The sequence below is a fragment of the Rhea americana genome, unplaced genomic scaffold (genome assembly GCF_003343005.1).
Source record: "Rhea americana isolate MKP2758 unplaced genomic scaffold, rheAme1 scaffold_368, whole genome shotgun sequence".
Lineage (NCBI taxonomy): Eukaryota > Metazoa > Chordata > Aves > Rheiformes > Rheidae > Rhea > Rhea americana.
This window is the reverse complement of record NW_028186499.1, coordinates 281,330-300,179: the sequence shown is the minus strand read 5'-3', so window position 1 is coordinate 300,179 and position 18,850 is coordinate 281,330. Positions and strand designations below refer to the sequence as shown.

General features: G+C 57.2%; 3 protein-coding genes and 1 pseudogene across 9 annotated transcripts in view; 2 read left to right on the top strand and 2 right to left on the bottom strand.

The window, feature by feature from the left end:
* The window catches only part of CORO1B (coronin 1B), a 6,301-nt gene extending 5,519 nt beyond the window's left edge, over positions 1 to 782 (top strand). For all 3 annotated transcript variants that reach the window (XM_085312540.1, XM_085312538.1, XM_085312539.1), the window contains one exon: positions 85 to 782. In XM_085312540.1, the coding sequence (XP_085168666.1) occupies positions 85 to 210 (126 nt within the window). In that variant the 3' untranslated portion in view covers positions 211 to 782. The remainder of the gene's footprint in view (positions 1 to 84) is intronic.
* A 324-nt stretch (positions 783 to 1,106) lies between these two features.
* PTPRCAP (protein tyrosine phosphatase receptor type C associated protein) lies at positions 1,107 to 3,292 on the top strand. Its single transcript, XM_085312547.1, has 2 exons — positions 1,107 to 1,395; positions 2,476 to 3,292. The coding sequence occupies exons 1-2, from the start codon at positions 1,393 to 1,395 to the stop codon at positions 3,058 to 3,060; spliced, it is 588 nt and encodes a 195-aa protein (XP_085168673.1). The 5' UTR covers positions 1,107 to 1,392; the 3' UTR covers positions 3,061 to 3,292.
* Positions 3,293 to 3,475: 183 nt separating this feature from the next.
* RPS6KB2 (ribosomal protein S6 kinase B2) lies at positions 3,476 to 10,306 on the bottom strand. 5 transcript variants are annotated; one of them, XM_085312541.1, is made up of 15 exons: positions 10,171 to 10,306; positions 8,616 to 8,650; positions 8,375 to 8,495; positions 6,818 to 6,886; positions 6,603 to 6,750; positions 6,333 to 6,390; positions 6,003 to 6,103; positions 5,821 to 5,911; positions 5,618 to 5,708; positions 5,236 to 5,343; positions 5,089 to 5,151; positions 4,937 to 5,014; positions 4,577 to 4,684; positions 4,336 to 4,448; positions 3,476 to 4,014 (listed from the first exon to the last, which is right to left on the bottom strand). In XM_085312541.1, exons 1-15 carry the CDS (start codon positions 10,240 to 10,242, stop codon positions 3,846 to 3,848), a joined length of 1,425 nt encoding a protein of 474 aa, XP_085168667.1. In that variant the 5' UTR covers positions 10,243 to 10,306; the 3' UTR covers positions 3,476 to 3,845. The 5 variants fall into 5 exon arrangements, with proteins under 5 accessions (XP_085168667.1, XP_085168668.1, XP_085168671.1 ...); XM_085312542.1 differs by having other exon boundaries at positions 4,577 to 4,636; XM_085312545.1 differs by lacking the exon at positions 4,577 to 4,684.
* Positions 10,307 to 15,210: 4,904 nt separating this feature from the next.
* LOC146591624 (uncharacterized) lies at positions 15,211 to 16,077 on the bottom strand (annotated as a pseudogene).
* Positions 16,078 to 18,850: the final 2,773 nt, after the last annotated feature.

The following is an 18,850-nucleotide window of genomic DNA, read 5'->3' as shown; positions in this document are numbered from 1 at the left end:
GTGATGGGGGCGGGGCGGGGCAGAGGGGAGGTGGGTGGGACAGTGGCCGGGGCGGGGGCGGGGCTGAGCACCGTGCCCCCGCAGGCGGGTGGGCGGCTGGAGGAGGTGCTGCAGGAGGTGGCCGCCCTACGCCTGCTGGTGACAGAGCAGGGCCAGCGCATCTCCCGCCTCGAGGAGCAGCTAAGCCGCCTTGAGAACGGCCACGTCTAGGGTGGCCGGGGCCCAGGCCACTGCCCCGATACTCCCACCCCCTTCGGGGACCCCAGCATGCCCCAGGGACCACAGCCAGGACCATAGCTCTGCCCACAGCCCCCCAGTGCTGTCCAGACCTCCCAGGGACCCCAGCCCTGTCCTCTGACCCTCTGGTACCATGCCTGGGGGCTCCTTCCTGCTGCTGGGCCCCCTTGTTCTGTACGGCTGACCAAACCCCCACCTCCCCTTTTCCTGTGGCAGCTTCCCCCATCACCCCCATTGCCTTACTGGGTGCTGCCCTTGGCTGTGCCCCCCAAATCATGGACCATTTCCCCCGCTAACTGCCCCCTCAGGATGGGGGCATGATTCTAAGATCAAACAATATATGCCCTGCCCTCTGCCCCCCATTTCCCTGTGGGGTTGTGGGGTCTTCTACCCCTCCTATGAGGCATGGCATTATCTGCTCCATGCCAATGGGAGCATGTCCCTCCCTGTATTTTGGGGGGTTCCTCCCCTCATCTCATTTACTCTCCCCATTATGCAGGGTCAAAATCTATATTTTCACTCCAAATAAAGGTCTTTATAAGAAAGATGTTTACTGAGTAGGGGGGCTGGGGACAGCCCAGGGGCATTAGGCACTGCAAGGGTTACAGGGGTTCGCTATGGAGGCAGAGCTCACTAGGGGGGGGCTGGAGGCCTCAAGCCCCTGTGTGTCAGAGCATGTGTGTGTCTCTATCCCACAGTAGGATGAGGAGGGGCCAGTCCCTTCACAGCCCCCCCCCAGGCAAGGGAGGCAGGAAGGCACAACGGTCACGGGTACCTGCTCTCGCCTTGGGCAGGAAATGGTGTGGGTGGTGGGGATGACAGAGAGGGGGAAGGCTGACACCCAGGATGGCTGCTGGTCTCCCCAGCTGGAGCCTAGGCCTAGGGCTCCCCATCCTGGCTGGGGTGGGGACACAGGACTCTCTCCCATTCCCTCAGCCTGGCTAGGGCCCGATTGCAGGTTGCCACAACTATAACACATTACCTCACACCCCTGGTTTGCCCAGGTGCATTTCGGGTAGGCGGGCAGCACCCATCCTCTACCCCCCCCCCACTGATGCATCCGCTGTACGTCAGGCCGGAAATGCTGGGGAGGGCCTCCCCCACCCCCCAGCACAGCTCCTGCAGCACCAGGACTTGCTCTAGCAGCACCCAGCAATGGTGAGGACCCTGAAAGCAGGGTGGTAAGAGGGGGTCCAGGGTCTGGGAGGGGATGAGGGATCATGGGATGAGGCTGGAGGGTTGTTCTCCAAGAATAGGACTGTAAAGGCAGAGGGGAGCGGGAATGCTTCCAATGCACTTCCTGCCCCCTAAGGAGCCCCTGGGGGCGGGGGGGGCAGTGAGCAGCATTTCATGACTCCTCCAAATTCTTCACCTTCCCCCTGCCCTTCTGCCCCCGGGGTGGGGGGAGGCTGTGCCATTGCTATCTGATGTACAAATCTGTGGGGGCAGCACTATGGGGCTGTGCAGGCTTTAAGGCCTTTGCTATGGGGCTGTGCAGGTGCTATGGGCTATGGGGGTGGGGGGCATGCAGGTACCATCGGTCTCTGTGTGTCCAGGCAGAGGTATGAGACCAGGGCAGGGGCTACAGGGCTGGGTGGGGCAAGGCAGAGGGGGTGCACAAGGTTATGGGCTGAGCCAATGCTTCTAGAGCTGTTGGTAGCGGGGGGGAGGGCAAATCGGGGCAGGCACTGTGCAGCTGTGTGGGACATCGCAGCATCATGGTGTGCATGTGTGATGGGATGTGCACAACTATGGGCCTTTGCAGGCGTAGCTAGAAGGGATGGGGGGAACTGTATACTTGCCATGGGGTGTGGGGGGGATGAACTACACAGGATTGTGGTGCTGTGCCGGTGCGTGGGGCTGTGCAGAGTAGACTGTTTGCCGGGCTGCAGGACTGTGCAGGCACTGTGGGGCTGCGTGGGGGCAGCAAGCTCAGCCCCTCTTCCCCTGCGCCTGCAAGTGCTGCAGCCGTCCACCGACCGCAGCTTCCTGTCAGAGAGGGGCTGGCAAGGGTACCTGTTTGAGCATGACACTGGGTGGGGGTGGGTGGCAGCAGGGGCCACTTTGCATGTTGCTGTGCCCCTGTCCCCTCAGTCCCCCTGCACTTTGTCCCCGGGGCCTGCCTCTCGTTCCGGGATGGGGAAGCTGTCACCATGCAGGGAAACCCCACGGCCTGGGCTGGCTGGGAAGAGCTGCGCGCAGCGCCAAGCCACCTGACCCGTGACCACTGTCCCACAGGCTACAATGCAGCGGTGCCCACGACCCCCCGGGCTGGTGCTGCTGGCGCTGCCAGGGCTGGTAGCTGCCTCAGAGCCAACAGCCAGCTACAGCGACCGGTCCGTGGGGACCCTGCTGTGCATCCTGCTGTGCCTGGCTGTGGGGCTGGCCCTGGCCTGGCACCATCTCTGCCGCCTCTCTGCTGGGCGCTACCACCCCCGGTCTCTGGGCCAACGGGCACTGGCGCTGCTGCAGGGCTGCTGGAGGTGCCTGCAGGGCTGTGGCCGACCTGGGGCACAGGGCCTGGATAGAGCCAGGAATGAGGCGGGGATCCCCTGCAACGAGGAGGAGCTGATGCCATGGCCCCAGGACCAGCACCGGCAGAATGAGGACAATGAAGAGGAGGAGGGGGAGGAGGAAGAGGTGGCCACAGCAGCCCTGGGCATGGAGGCAGACCCAGGCCCCGAGCCCGCGGACCCAGAGGAGAGCCCCCCATCCTTGGGGAAGCCAGCGGGGGGCAGTGCCGAGGCCCTGCTCAGCGACCTCCATGCCTTCTCAGGGACAGCCGCCTGGGGGGACACACGGCCCCATGTCACCGCCCTCTGAGGCCAAACAGGGCATGGCCAGGGGGACACCCTGCTTGCGGGGTCCTCCAGCCCCAGGGGATGCCTTACCCCTGGGGAAACCCTGCCCAGGGTGATGCCCTCCCCCATCATATGCCGAACCCCAGACCCTGCTGTGCCCCCACCCTGGGCACCTGCCCCCTACCCCCAGCAGAGGCTCCTTGCTGGCTGCGCAGGTGCAGTGACCCGACAATAAAAGAGCAGATCTGCCCTTCCGTGGCCCCCCACTTCTGTGGGCTCAAAGGGAGGGGGCTCAGAGGAAGGGGCGTGGTTTGAGAAAAGGGGGTGGGGCCTGGGGGCAGGGCCTGCACTTGGGGGCCTAGTCCCTCGCCCCCCTCCTCCAGCACCTCTAAGCAGCTGCCTTTTGCACCCACCCTGCCCAGGAGAGGGCCACCCACAACTGATCAAAGTCCTTTAATTGGCACAGATCCAGCAGCAGGGCAGGGGCATCTCCAGCCCACACTCCCCACCCTGGTGGGGAAACTCAGCACCATGGGGCTTTGCCCGCACCACGGGGAGGGGGGATATGACCCCCCCCTCCAAAAAAAAAGATTGGCAGCAGTGAGTGTGGGGCACATTACCAGCCCCCTGAGGCACATCCTCCCCCTGCACCCCTTGCCAGCACAAGCAGCTCTGAGGGGTACCTGCTTGGTCCCATGGCAGGTACCGGGCCCTCCACTGCAGGGCCAGACCCGGGCCCAGGGCTCCACCTCCTTCACCTGGGTCATGTGCCCCCACCCTGTCCTCAGCCTCCCCCCCTGCCCTCCCCTACCTGGGCACTCGGCCCCGGCCCCCCTTCTGCTTCTTGGCACCAGCTGCTGTCTTGATGGGCAGTGGGGCCGTGCTCTCGGGTGGAGGGGGCAGGCTGGGCCCCAGCTCCATGGACTCCACCGTGGCGCTGGCCTTGAAGGGCTCGAAGGGAGAGAACTTCATGGGGCTGCGGGAGGACAGGGGGGTGAGCAAGGGTACTCTCCTGCTACAGTCCCACAGAGGTGGTTCCCCTGCCTGCCAGAATAAGTCGGAGGGGCTGGCGATGGGCAGCCGGTGCCCATAGGGCAAAGCCAAGAACCTAGGGGCGGTCCCTACAAAACTCCAGCCCTGGATTCATTCTCTCTGCCTCCTGGTGCCTACCCTAATGCCCTGGAGCCCACCACCCCCCGTGCCCCCATCAGTCTCACCCTAAAAGCCCCCCAGTTGCCCACCCCACCATGCCCACCCTCAGCTGTCCCCCAGGTCACCCCTCCATGTCCCCTGGTACCTGACAGGGGTGCGGGGGCTGCTGTTGAGGCGCCGGGGTGAGCGCACCTTGGGCTGGAAGGAGAACCCCTCCTTGATACTCTCCAACACTGATGGGGCCACGTATGTGAAGCCCTGTGGGGAACGGGGGTGTCAGGGAGGGTGCTGAGGCCCTGTCCCTTTGTCTGAAGGGGTGGGGCCTCTTGAAGGCCCCACCCCTTTGCCCGAGGGAGGCAGGGCCACCCCACACCCCATCCCCTCACCAGGAAAGCCTGGTTGGCGCTCTCACTGATGGCTGCATCGTCGGGGCTGTCAACGGGTGTCTGGCGGGTGAAGCGGGTGTCAAACTGGCTCACATCCTCCTCTGACTGCTGCAGGGGGGCAGGGCATGGGTGCCACAGCAGAGGGGCCTCTCCCAGATGCCTGGGTCCCACAGGTACCCCCCAAAAACATACCTCTGACGCCTTGGGTCCCATACCCTCCCCGGTCCCTGGACACCTGGGTCCCCATCAGCTGTGATCCCCTGACCCTCCAAGCCCCCAGAGAAGCTCCCTGGCTCCCTGCGCCCAAGTGGCCCCCAATGCCCCATGGCAGTGCCCTGCTCCCGGGGGCCCCAGCTATACCAGGCAGGGCTTGAAGGGGGGGTCAAGCTTGCGGGCCAGGAGGTCATCCCAGTTGATGTGGCGGAAGAAGGGCTGCTTCTGCAGGCATTGGGGATGGGGGCATTAGGCCTAGCACCAGCTCTACTGCCCACCCCTGCCTGCCCTGCCCATACCTGCACATCAGCTGCATCACCGGGACCCCCCCCAACCCGCTGGCTGGGGTTTCGTTTGAGGAACTGGGAGGAAAGAGGAACAGTTAGGGACAAAGAGCAGGACCCAACAACTACCTGCAGGGTTGGGACCCGAGGGCTGGCACCTACCTTCTTGAGTAGGTCTCGGGCATCGGGTGTCAGGTAGGGCGGTAGCACCAGCTTGCCCTTGAGGATTTTGTCAATGGTTTTCTTGCGGTTCTCACCTGTGAAGGGGGGCTGCAACAAACAGGAAATGATGAGCAAGAAATGGGGCAGGCACCACAACAAGGTGTCAGGCCATGATCCAATCTGAAGCCAGGGGCTCACCTCCCTGCATCACACCTGCTAGGGACTTGTCACCCTGTCCCAGGCACCTCCTGCCTTCATTCCCAGGCACAGTAGCCTCCATGGGTCCCCTCCAGGCACCTCCTGCCCTCCTCCCTCAGCACAGCTGGTGCTGTGGGTCCCTGTGGCCCCCCAGGACACCTTGAAGGTAACGAGTATGACTTGCCGATCCTGTGAGCATGTCGTACATCAGGGCACCCAGGCTCCACCAGTCCACAGCCCGGTTGTGCCCACTGCGGACCAGGATCTCCGGGGCCCTGATGGGGAGCACAGATGGGAGCCCTGAGCTGCTGGGCTGGGCTGGGCCATGCCCCACAGCATGGGCCTCCTGTGGCACAGCACATCCCCCAGGGCTGTACCACGGCTCACATGTACTCAATGGTGCCACAGAAGGTGTGTGTGACAGCCCCATCATGGATCGACTCTTTGCACAGCCCAAAGTCCGTCAGCTTGATGTGGCCTGTGGGAGGTCGTGGAGGAATGAGAGCTGGCCCAGGGGCTGCTGGCAGGCCCTGGCCACGTGGCCACCCCTGGCTGGCACTGCTGCCCACCTTGGCTGTTGAGCATGATGTTCTCTGGCTTGAGGTCTCTGTAGATGATGCCATTGGAGTGCAGGTGGCCCAGCGCCAATGTGATTTCGCTAAGGTAGAAACTGTGGCATAGGCACTGAGTAGTGCCTGGGGGATACCAGGATGGGCAGCCCCTGGGGGCCCTGCAAGGGGGCATCCCAGCACCCTTCTCTATCCCCCAGCCCACATCAGCAGCACAGCTCACCCCTTCCTCAGTTTCCCCTCCCATGTCAGGAGCAAGAGGGTGTACAAGACCTCCCTCCTGCCACATGGGGCAGCCAGGGTGCCCAGGGGATACAGAACCAGCCTTACCAGGCAGTGTCCTCTAAAAAGATGCCCTCTCTCTCAAGTTGCATGAAAAGTTCTCCACCTGCAAAACAAGGCAGAAATGGGCCATGTGAGCCATTGCAGACAATAGCACCCTCAAATCCCTGCTGCCAGGCACTGTGAGGCCCTGTCCACTCTGCCAGGGTTGCAACAAAGCAGGTCTTGGCTGGCACCAGCTACTCCTCACCCCCAGCCCTCACTGCAGAAGAGGCGCTGGGTGGGGGCTGTGGTGCCCGGGGTGCCCTGTGCCCATACCGCTGAGGCACTCCAGGATGAGATAGAGCTTGCCACCCGTCTGGAAGGCGTACATGAGGTCAACGATGAAGGGGTGCTTGACAGCCTCCAAGATGTTCCTCTCAGCCCGCGTGTGTGCTGTATCCTTGGCATTGCAGGCAATCTTGGCCTGGGGGGATGGAGAAGTGGTGAGCGAGGGCACACCAGGCAGCACAAGGGGGACGGGGGTGCGTTACCTTCTTCAGGACCTTCATGGCAAAGATCTTGCCCGTGTTGGTGCCCTGCACTTTGCGGACCTGGAATACCTGCAATGATGATTGAGGGAGCTTGGGCCACAGCTGTGCAGAGATGCCCCCCAAGTAGCCTAAAACCACAGAATTAAAGAATGGTTGAGGTTAGAAATGACCTTTAAAGACCATTGAGTCCTGCTCCAGTAGGGTCACTTAGAACATGTTGCCCAGGATTGTGTCCTGATGGCTTTTGAATATTTCCAAGGAGAGGACTCCACAACTTCTCTGGGCAACCTATTCCAGTGCTCTGTCACTATCATAGGAAAGTTTTCTTCACATTCAGAGTGTCCCATGTTTCAGTTTGTGCCTGTTACCTCTCATCCTATTGCTGGGCACCACTGAAAAGAGTCTGCCCCCCTCCCTTCAGATACTTATACACACTGACAAAATCCCCTTCCAATCTTCTCTTCTCCAGGCTGAACAGGCCCAGCTCTTGCAGCCTTTCTTCATATGAGAGATGCTCCAGCCCCTTCACCATCTTAGTAGCTCTCTGCTGGACTCACTGCAGTAACTCCATGTCTCTCTTGTACTGGGGAGCCCAGAACTGCACACAGTACTTCAGGTGTAGCCTCACCAGGGCCAAGTAGACGGGGAGGTTCACCCCCCTCAACCTGCTAGAAACACTTTTCCTAATGCACCGCAATATACCATTGGCCTTCTCAGCCACAAGGGCACATTGCTGGCTCGTGGTTAACTTCCTGATCTCATAGAGATCCTTCTCCTCAGAGCTGCTTTCTAGTAGGTCAGCCTCCAGCTCGTACTGGTGCTTGGGGTTATTCCTCCCTAGGTGCAGGACCCTGCACTTGCTGAATTTCCTGAGGTTTCTCTCCACCCAACTCTCCAGCCTGTCCAGGTCTCTCTGAACGGCAGCACAGCCTTCCGGTGTGTCAGCCACTCCTCCCAGCTTGGTATCATCAGCAAACTTGCTGCAGGTGCACTCTATCCCTTCATGCAGGTCATTGATGAGTAAGTTGAACAAGACTGGCCCCAGTACTGACCCCTGGGGGACACCACTAGCTACAGGCCTCCACCTAGACTGCACCACTAACAACAACTCTCTGAGCTCTGCCTTTAGACAGTTCTCAATCCACCTCACTGTCTGCTCATCTAACCAACACTTCTTGAGCTTGCCTATGAGGATATTACAGCGGACAGCACTGAAAGCTTTCCTCAAGTCAAGGCAGACAACATCCATTGCTTTCTCCTCATCTATCCAGCCAGTTATTCCATCACAGAGGCTCTCGGGTTGGTTAAATCTTCTTATACCCTATGAAGGGCTACTAGTCCTAGCTAGACTACATGTTCTATAATGCACAGATGCCTCTGGACCCTTCCTGCAGCTAAGGAGGGAGCCACACTGCATGGTGGGAGATGAGGTCTGCAAAGGGGGTGCTCATGCCCGCAGAGGAGTTGCAGCCCCCTTACCTCTCACAAGCTGCAGCACATCATGAGAAACACCACCCATTTGTAAAGCACCCATCCCGACCCCCAAGCTTGCGTCACCTTGCCGTAGCCACCCTTGCCCAGGACGCGGAGCAGCTCAAAGCAGTGTGGACCAATGTGCTCGGGGCCGTTGTTGACACTGCACTCCGAGATCTCAATCTCCTCGTAGTGCCCCACAGGCCTGGTTGGGGGGGAAATGAGGCTAAGTGGGGCCAGCCATGGCTTCCACCTCAGGCAAGCAGCATCCCTGCGCCAGCCTTGACAGGGCCTGCTATGCCCACCCTGGTGTCTCTGCACTTACTCCAGGCCACTCCCTCGCGGCTCCAGCTCCATTTCCTAGGGGAGGAAGCAGCAATTAGCAGTGCCCAGCGGCTGGAGGTGCACAGGGACCTGGGCAGGCTGCAAAGAAGGGCAACCAGGAAGGGTGCCTATGGCAGGCAAGGTGCCGACAGTAGGGTGGGTGCCCACGGCAGGCAGGCCAGGGCAAAGTGCCAGCATGCTGTATGTTGACTAAGCTGGATATTTTTGGGCTGAGCCACAGCCCTGCCCAGCAGGTCCCTCCCTATGCCCAGCTTGCTGAGCACCAAACCTAGCACTGCCCTGGTCCCCAGTAGCCCCAGTCCTTCCCCCGCCAGCCCATCCTTGCCCCGCTGTCCCCATATGACCCCAGCTCCCCCATCCCCATCTCATTCCCATCCCTACTCCCCCTATCTCCAGTAGGTTCCAATCCCCCTCATCGCCACCCTCATATTCCCTGTCCCCAGCTGGTTCCTGTCCCCCTCACCCCCAGCAAGTCCCCATCCCTGTACCAGTGTCCCTCTTAGGTCCCAGCTCCTCTCATTGCTAGCCCATCTAGCTGATCCCCCTACCCATCCTGTCATCCCCAGCTGGTCCCCCTCACCCCCAGTCCATGTCCCCATTCCCTATTCCTAGCCCATTCATGCCACTGCTGCCAGCAGGGCTCAGTGTACCTCACCCCCACTCCCTGTCCCCAGATCGTCCCAGTCCTTCAGTGGCCCCGGTCCCCAGCACTCACAGCCAGTTCAGATACCCAGCCCCCTCAACTTCAGCTGGTCCATATCCCCATTCCCCATTCTCAACCGGTCTCTGTTCCCATCCCCTTCACTCCAGCAGGTCTCAGTCCTCCTCATCACTAACTTCTCCCCTATCCCTGTCTCCAGCAGGTCCCAGTCCTACCCATCATCAGCCAGTCCATGTACCCCTGCCATAGTCCCCAGTAGGCCTCATCCTGTTCCCAGCTGGTCCATGTCCCTGTCCCCCTCATCCCTAGCTGGTCTATATCCATGTCCCCAGCTGATCCTGGACCACCTCACCCCCAGCCTGTCCCCATCTCTGCCCTCCTCTCTGCCAGCAGGTACACGTCCCTGTCCCCCATCCCCAGCAGGTCACTAAGCACTTGTCTTCAGCCAGTTCACCACCCTGTACCCCATGTCCCAGCTAGTCTATGTCCCTGTCCTCCATGCGCCCAGGCAGTCCATGTCCCCCGGCCTCTCGTCTCCAACCAGTCCATGTCCCCTGATCCCTCACCCCCCACCAGTCCATGTCCCCCGATCCCTCACCTCCAGCCAGTCCATGTCCCCTAGATTCCTCACCCCTAGTTAGTCTACGTCTCCCTATCCCTCATCCCCAGCCGGTCCATGTCCCCAACCGCAGCCAGTGCGCGCCCCAATCCCAGCCGGTACCCCTGCCCTGGCACCCCAGCGCCCCGGCACGGTGTTCCCGGCTGTATTCCTCTCCCGGTCCCCCTACCCCGTCCCACCCCGTGTCCGTGCCTGGCCCCGTCCCCCACCGCGGTCGCACGGTGCCGCTGCCCCCGGGCCGCTGCCCCCGCTCACGGCGCCCAGCTCGAGCTCGTCCCCGTCGCTGCCCTCCTCCGTCTCCAGGTCGATGTCGAACACCCCGGCCATGACGCCGCCGCACAGCGATCCCCCGCGAGCCGGGCCCGCCTGCTTGCCCGCGTCACTGCCGCGCCGCGCCGCGGGCCCCTCGCGTCACTGCCGCGCCGCGCGCGCGCGCGCTCCCCGCGATACCGGGGAAGACCCCACGGCACCCCAGCCGGCCGCCCGCGCCGCGCGGGACACGCTGGGAGGCGAGGGGCGGCCGCGCGGGGCCGCGCGGGGGGCGGAGTCCGGCCGCGGGCGGGCGGTGCAGGCCTGCCTGRGCGTTGTTGGCCCGGCCCTGCTGCAGACCCCGGGGCTCGGCCAGCTGACCCACGTCCCCGCTCGCTGTGCCCAAGCAGTCTCTGCCCGTGTCAGCAGTAGGGCCCACTTCCTCTTGTCCTCTTCCCCGCTGTCCCCTGTCCCCATAGCCAAGTCCAGGTCCTCAACTGTCTCACCCCAAGCTGGTCTGTGTCCCCATGGCCCTCACCTCCAGCAGGTCCCAGTCCACTCATCACTAACTTGTCCCCCTCCTCATGCCCAGCAAGTACTGGTCCTGCCTACCACCAGCCATTTCGCATCCTTGTCTGTCCCAAAGTCCCCAGCAGGTCCCCATGCCATCACCAGCTGGTCTGTGTCCACATCTGCTCCTTGTGCCTCTCTCCCCCAGCTGGTCCACATCCCTGCCCTCTGTCCCTAGCATGCCACTGGGTGCCCATCTCCAGCCAGTCCACATTCCCGTCCCCTCAGCCCCAGCCAGTCCATGTACTTGTCCCCCTGCCCCCTGTTAGTCTATGTCCCCATCCCCAGCCCATCCTCATCTCCCTCACCCCCAGACTTTCCCCATCCTTGTCACCCTCACCATGAGCTGGTCCCTGTCCCCCTCATCCCCAGCCAGTCTATGCCCCCATCCCTTGTCCTAGCAGGTCCATGTCCCTGTCCCCCTCATCCCTAGCTGGTCTATATCCATGTCCCCAGCTGATCCTGGACCACCTCACCCCCTGCCTGTCCCCATCTCTGCCCCCCTCTCTGCCAGCACCCCTCTCTGTGCACCTGACTTCAGCTGGTCCACATCCCCATCCCATGGCCTTAGACGGTCCATGTCCACATCCCCCTGACCCACAGCCAGTCCATGTCCCTGTTCTGCAGTCCCCAGCTGTTTCTTGTCCCCAACTGGTTCCTGTCCCCATCCTCCCTGAGCTGTTTTGGGCTGTGCTGGGTGGTACCAGGCTGCACTGGATTGTACCAGGCTTTGACAGGCTACTGGGCTGTTCTGGACTGTGATGCTGAGCTTTTTGGGGCTGTACAGGACTTTTCCAGGTGGTACTGGGCTGTGTTGGGCATTGTTGTGTTGTGCCAGGTGAGATGAGGCTTTCCAAGACTTTGTTGGGCTTTGCCAGGCTGTGCTGGGCTTTTCAGGGGCTTTGTTGTTTTGGGGGGGCTTTGTTGCACTGTTCTGGGCTGTGCTGGGCTATGCTGGCCTTGTTTGGGCTGTGCCAGGCTGTTTCAATCTGCCATGCTGTGCTGCGCTTCCCTGGGTTCCGAGCTGTGCTGTGCTGGGCTTTTTCAGGAGGTGCTGGGCTTTTTAAGGTTGTGCTGTGCAATGTAGGGCTGTGTCATGCTGTGCTGGGCTTTGGGGGGGCTGGGTTTTGGGGGCTAAGCTGGGCTTTTTTCAGGCTGGACTGGGTTTTTGAGGGCTGAACCAGGCCTTTCAGGCTGTGGTAGGCTTTTTCAGGTTGTGCTGGGCTTTTGGGATCTGTTCCAGGCTGGACTGGGTTGTGTTAGCAGCTTTTCTGGGCTGCTTTGGACTTATGGGGGATTATTCAGGGCTGTGCATGGCTATTTTGGGCTCTTTGGGGGCTCTTTAGGGCTGTTCCGGGCCATGCTGGCCTTTTTCTTTTTCACAGAATCACAGAATGATTGAGGTTGTAAGGGACCTCTGGGGATCATCTAATCCACACACACACACACACCCACACACACCCTGCTCCAGCTGGGTCACCTAGAGCACATTGGAGAGGACTGTGTCTAGGTGGCTTTTGAGTATCTCCAAGGGAGACTCCACAACTTCTCTGGGCAACCTGTACTAAGTGCTCAGTCACCCTCAAAGGAAAGAAGGTTTTTCCTCATGTTCAGACAGAGCGTCCCATGTTTTAGTTCGTGCCCATTGCCTCTCATCCTTTTGCTGGTGTAAGGGTAAGGCAGGGGCACTGTCTGGACCCCTGGCAGGAACAGATACACAAACACAAGACACATTATGGTTGATACTGAGTGTTTATTACCTCTGCGTCTAAGCAAGGGTTCCCCAGTAGTTTCCCAAAAAAGCACAGGAGAATCCAAGGCACCGCTGAGCATTGGTCCATGGTGAGGAACACTGTGGGGGGGGGGAGGCACTATAAGAGATTTTTATGTATTATACACGTGCACAGTACATTTATTGACCTCATCACTAATCTTGATTCAAAGCCCAGGTATAGCACCACCCTGGCACGGGCCCAGCCATGTGACTGTGGCTATGGGTCCACATGCTTTGTTGATACTCCTTTTCCCACAGAATGGTTTGACTAGTTTCCATCACCTATCTCCTCAAAATTCTTCCACATTTTCCCATACACTCCACCCTCGCAGTGGAAAGCTAGTTACAGGCTGTCCCAAATTTCAAAAGAGTGTGGGGCATGGGAGCAAGAGAGCTGATAAAGCAACAAAATCAAAACATAACATAAAACAAAGCAAAAGATAAACAAGAGTCCTCCTTGTGTGAGCCATCCCGTTAGGGAGCCAAACCAATTAGCCAGCCATCTCCATTGTTCTGCTGGATATGTTGGATAACATCTTGCAAGTAGCTGATATAATTCTCAATAAATGCCACCAGTGATGTTAAAACAGCACATCCCAGCAAAATCATGACATCCATGGTTATGTCACAGTAGGAAATAGCTGATCAATAGATGGTTTTGCAGTGTTGCTTGCAATGCTGCTCCCAACTCTTTATTTAAAGAGGCAGTGGCTCTAGATATCCATTTTAAGCCTTGAGCTAAAGCACAGGCAACATGCTCTAACTGTTTATAAATAGGCGCCACCACCCGTGGGATCCCAACTAGGCTTAGCAATAGGCCTAAGGCTTCTGCATGAGAAAATAAAATTACCTGGGGGTTACACATTACACGTCTAGGATATGCCATGGAGTCCTCTGCTGCTCCGTCATAAAGGGAAGGATGCTTAAAATAACATGACCTACAGTGCATGGGCCACCTGTGGCATTGGCTATCACATGGGTATGTGCTGTTGTGCCACACAGAAGGAACCATGGTAGTAGAAAGTGAGGAGGCGCATAGGTAATATTCATAATATTCATACAATTAACTGCATATTGTTTACATTCCACAGAACAGAGGTAGCATTTACAAAGCAAAAGCAAATAGCTGCTTTAGATATGCTAACTATACAAAAACAGTAAGTCCAAGGTGTTAGCTTTTGGGAAACAATACCAAATGGTATAAATTCATAGGAGTAACAGAAATATCAAAATTTTTTAGAAAAGTATAACTCTGCAATACTGTGAGTGGAGTTGGTGCACCTACGTAACATGTAGTTAAGACTTCATCCACTGATTGTCCTCCTGCAATGTGGAAAGCAGAGAGGCTGGCTGATCTTTGTGTGAGCCAAATCTATGTATTTACATGGGAGGCTGGATCGTCCTGTAGATCAATGACATCTGTCGTGGTCAGCAAGAGGCAGCCTTCCAACAGCAATTTACAGATGCCAGTGTGATAACCGGTTGATGGGAGGATAGAAAGGCATCGTACCACCATCAGGAAGAACTAGAGCAGTGGCTCCTGGACCATCTGCTAAAACAGTGCTAGGCCATTTTTCTCTTTGAGGAGTCAGTATTCACACACTGGCTTAAGAGTGTACTGAGATTATTTGTTGAACTTGAGGCGCTCCAGCACTGTGGATCAGAATTCCTCATAGTATTGGTGCTCCCTGTGAGACTTTCACTGATGTGGATGCGGATAACTGGAAAGATAAATCTTGAGAAGTCAATAACAGTGGGGCTATTTGAACAGGTATCAGAGGTGTGAACAACCATACACACTGTGAAGGGCAGTCAAGTCTTAAATGTAAGCTTATAACTCTTTGTTCAGTAATGATAAATTGCTCGGGAGATAACGTTTCAAAAGGAGGGGCCTTTTGGACAGGTGATGGCCGTATTAGTGGATCAAAGGGGGCAGCCTCTCTGGCTCAGACAATAGAAGCATGTGTTCAAAACATACTTCCCCTAACAAGGTTGCATGCAGGGTACTCATGTCCTTTCTCTCTTCCCCCCGCCCCTTACACTGGGATTGTAAATAGTGTTTCTGTTTCCACTGAGTTGCAGTTTAGGCCACCCCCACATGAGCCCTGCTGTATCATCAGTCACCCATGCCTGAATGGGAATGGGAGTGTGTACAGTCACCAGATCACATCCTGTAACTCATTCAGTATCCTGCAAAGCCCACACCACAGCCAAGAGCTGTTTTGTTTTGTTTTTGTTTTTGTTTTCCAGAGGTGTTTAATTTGCTGTGGCCCCTTACAGGGAATGGAATCTATAGGTTCCCACCTTGCATGCGCACATTGCTGCCACAACCCCCAATACACTGTATCTCTCATAACCGTTACCTTTAGCTCAAAAGGTTGTCCCTCATATGGTGTAAATAGTTTGGAATATTGAACCACCATCACCTTGCACAGGTCAAAGCTGTTGTTCTTTAGTTCATTGTCACTGGCTACTTTTTTTGGTCAAATGCTGAAGTGGCCACATTAAATATGCTAACTGGGGTATGAAAGTCCACCAGAACCCCAAAAGGCTCCCCAAAGCTTGTAGTTGTTTTAGAGTAGTGGGAATAGGGTACTGTTGAATAGTATTGCACACTTTCTCAGGGATAGCTTTCATGTGCCCCCTCTGGACTATCCCTGAGAATTGCACACTAATGTCCAGCCCCTGTACCTTCTTAGGGTTTACAGCCCAGTAACAGGCATTACTGTGCCAAGCAGTAATGGCTTGAGGGCACTTGAAGCCCCCTTTAATAACTGGATTTTCATCTGCCGTGTTATTCCCACACCATCCAGCCCACTCAATCGGCTAACCCAATTGCTCCCCCTAGCTGTCGCAAAACGTTGATCCCTTCCTCAAAAGTATGCCACACTCCCACTTCAGCAGCTAATTCACCTGCGGACAGGTAAGCACCTACTGCAGCAGTGCACAATCATTGATATAACGTTGGAGCTACAACAACATTTCCTTCCTCATCCCACGGAGAAATTAACTGGGTAAGATAATACTTGAACATCGGTTGATAAGGGGCTCATTAAATTCAGCTCCTCTCTTAAGATACTAAGAGATCTGGCACCTGCATCCCATGCTCTCACTAATCAGGCTAACAAAGACTCCCCGGGCTGCTGCTGGAAACTAGTTAGAAATTCATGCAGTTCCTTCGGGGTATACATCCTACATTGCTCCTCTGTGTTCCCATTTACTGGTCTCTCCTCCTTCAATTGCACAAGAGGTCAGACCTGGGGAGTAGCTGGTTCTCCTTCTAATCTGTATTCAACCTCCAAGTCAGATGAAGTACTCCAAATATTACCGTCCCATTCCCACCTGGACAACTGTAGCTGGGGCTTTTCATAGCATGCTCGGCATGTGTTAGCCAGTTGCAAAGCTAATCGCTCAACCCTATGGATTAATTCCTGACTCCTTCCAATTTGTGTTGTAATCAGCTCCTGTGCTACCACCTTCACGTCACACAAATCTCCATTCTTCTTCTCCAGATCTTTTACTTGCTGCTGCAAACACGATACCTGATTATCTAAGACTCGAATGCCCATCAACAGTGCCTGTCCTAATCATCTGGCTAGCTTCCAAGCTGCTTCTGAAGCAGCACAGAAGGGCATAGCCTTTAACATGGATTCAGCCGCCTTCAGGCTAATATTATCCCCCTGTGCCAAATCTGGCCAGTCCACAGGGACTGCCAGAGTGGCAAGCAATGCAGCTACCAGTCCCCACCTGGGGCCATCCTGGCAGCCGCAGGTGAGCAGCTCCTCTTTGGCTCTTGCCCCCCCCACCTTTTCTCTCCTCGGCCATGTCATTGTCCTTTGTGTATCCTGCCAACTACACCAATTGTAAGGGTGAGGCAGGGGCACTGCCTGGACCCCTGACCAGGACAGATACACAAACACAAGATACACTATGGTCCATACTGAGCCTTTGTTACCCCTGCAATCTAAGCAAGGGCTCCCCAGAAGTTTCCCGGTTGAGACAATAAAGGGCAATCCAAGGCATGGCTGAGTGTCAGTCCATGCGAGGAACGTCGGGGAGGGGCACTAAAAGAGGTTTTTATGTACTAAACACATATGCAGTACACTTACTGCCCCCATCACTAATCTCGATTCAAAACCACATGTAGCGCCACCCTGACACGGGCCTAGCCATGTGACCATGGCCATGGGTCCACATGCCCTGTTGGTGCTCCTTTTCCTGTGGAATGGTCTGGCTAGCTGACATCGCCTATCTCCTCCAAATTCTTCTGCATTTCCCCATACAGCTGGGCACCACTGAAAAGAGTCTGACCTCATCTTCTATACACCCTCCCTTCAGATACTTATACACATTGATAAGATCCCCCCTGAGTCTTCTCTTCTCCGGGCTGAAGAATCCTAGCTGTCTCAGCCTTTCCTCATATGAGAGATGCTCCAGTCCATTCATCAACTTAGTAGCTCTCTGCTGGACTCACTGCAGTAGCTCCATGTCTCTTGTACTGCGGAGTCCATGTTATTGATCTGGTGTAGGTTATGGTGGGCTATGCTGGGCTTTTTCCGTCTGGACTGGGCTATGCTGAGCTGTGCTCAACTGGGCTTTTCCAGGTGGTCTGGGCTGTGTTGGGTGTTGCTGGGCTATGCCAGGTGGAATGTGGCTCGTTGGGGCTGTGCTGGGCTTTTTCAGGCTGGACTGGGCTCCTTTGAGCTTTGCTGGGCTTTTTTGGGGTGGGCAGGGCTGCTTTTGGGCTGGGCTGGGTTGTTTCAAGCTGCGCTGGGCCAGACTGGGTCGTTTAGGACCAGACCAGGCCATTTCAGGCTGGGCTAACCAGGGCCATTTCAGGTCATTTCACCATTTTGGGCTGGGCTGGATTGGGCCATTTCAGGCTGCATTGGGCTAGACTACTTTGGACCATTTGGGGCTGAGCAGGGCTGTCCAGAGCTGGGCCGGTTCAAGCTGGGCTGGGCTATGTTGGGCTGGGCTGTTTAGGGCTATTTCATGCTGGGCTGGGCCATTTCAAGCTGGGTTATTTCAGGCTGGGCTGTGCTGGGCTGTGTCAGGCACTTTTCAGGCTGTTTTGGGCCATTTTGGGCTGGGCTGGGCTGGGCCGTTTTGGGCTGCGTTCTTTCAGGCTGAGCTACGCTGTTTTGGGCTGGGCTGAGCTGCACTGTTTTGGGCTGTACTGGGCTCTTCTGCACTGTTCAGGACTCTGCTGGGCTATACTAGGCATTTCCAGGCCATTTTGAACTGGGATGGGCCATTTGGGGCTGGGCCAAACCTTATCGGGCTGGACTGGGACCTTTTGGGCCATTTCAGCCCTTTCAGGTAGAGCCATTTTGGGCCATTTCAGGCTAGGTCAGGCTAGGCCGTTCTGAGCTATTTTGGGCTGGGCTGGGCTGGGCCGTTTTGGGCTGCGTTCTTTCAGGCTGAGCTACGCTGTTTTGGGCTGGGCTGAGCTGCACTGTTTTGGGCTGTACTGGGCTCTTCTGCACTGTTCAGGACTCTGCTGGGCTATACTAGGCATTTCCAGGCCATTTTGAACTGGGATGGGCCATTTGGGGCTGGGCCAAACCTTATCGGGCTGGACTGGGACCTTTTGGGCCATTTCAGCCCTTTCAGGTAGAGCCATTTTGGGCCATTTCAGGCTAGGTCAGGCTAGGCCGTTCTGAGCTATTTTGGGCTGGGCTGGGCTGGTTTAGGCTGTGCTGGGCCATTTATGGCCAGGCCCTTTTTTGCCCATTTGGGGCTTTTTGGGGCTGTTTCAGGCTGTTTCAGGCTGGTAGGGGTGGGCTAGGACCGAACAGGGCCCTTTTGGGCTGGGCTGAGCTGTTCTGGGCTGTTGCAGGCCATTTCAGGCAGTTTCAGACCAAGCCAGGCTGGGTCATTTCGGGCCATTTTGGGCCAGGCTGGGCCATTACAGGCTGGGCTCTTTCAGACTGTTTCACACTGGGCTGGTCTGTTTTGCAGCAGGCCAGGCTGTTTCTGTGCTGAGCTGGGCTCTTCTGGGCAAGGCCAGGCCCCGTCAGGTCATGCTTGCCCCTTTTGAGCCATTTTGGGACATTTTGGGCCAGGCTGGCTAGAGCCATTTTGAGCTGGGTTCTTCTGAGCTGTTTCAGGCCAGGCCAGGCTTTGTCGGGCCAGACTGGGCCCTTTTGAGCCATTTGGGGTCATTTTGGAGGAGGCTGGGCTGGGGTTTGGGGGGCTGTTTCGAGCTGGAGTTTTTCGAGCCATGTCGTGCTGGGCTGGGCTATACTGATTTTTTTCAGGCTTCTTCAGGCTAACCAGAGTTGTTTTGGGCTGACCAGGACCCTTTTGGGCAGGGCTCTTTGGGGCCTTTTTTTTTTT

Coding starts and splice junctions, on each gene's coding strand:
- RPS6KB2 (XM_085312541.1), bottom strand. CDS start 10,242: ATGGCCGGGGTGTTCGACATCGACCTGGAGACGGAGGAGGGCAGCGAC. Junction 6,887..8,374: donor GCAAGGGTGGCTACGGCAAG/GTGACGCAAGCT, acceptor TCATCATTGCAG/GTATTCCAGGTCCGCAAAGT. Junction 4,449..4,576: donor GCGCCAACCAGGCTTTCCTG/GTGAGGGGATGG, acceptor CGTTCCCCACAG/GGCTTCACATACGTGGCCCC.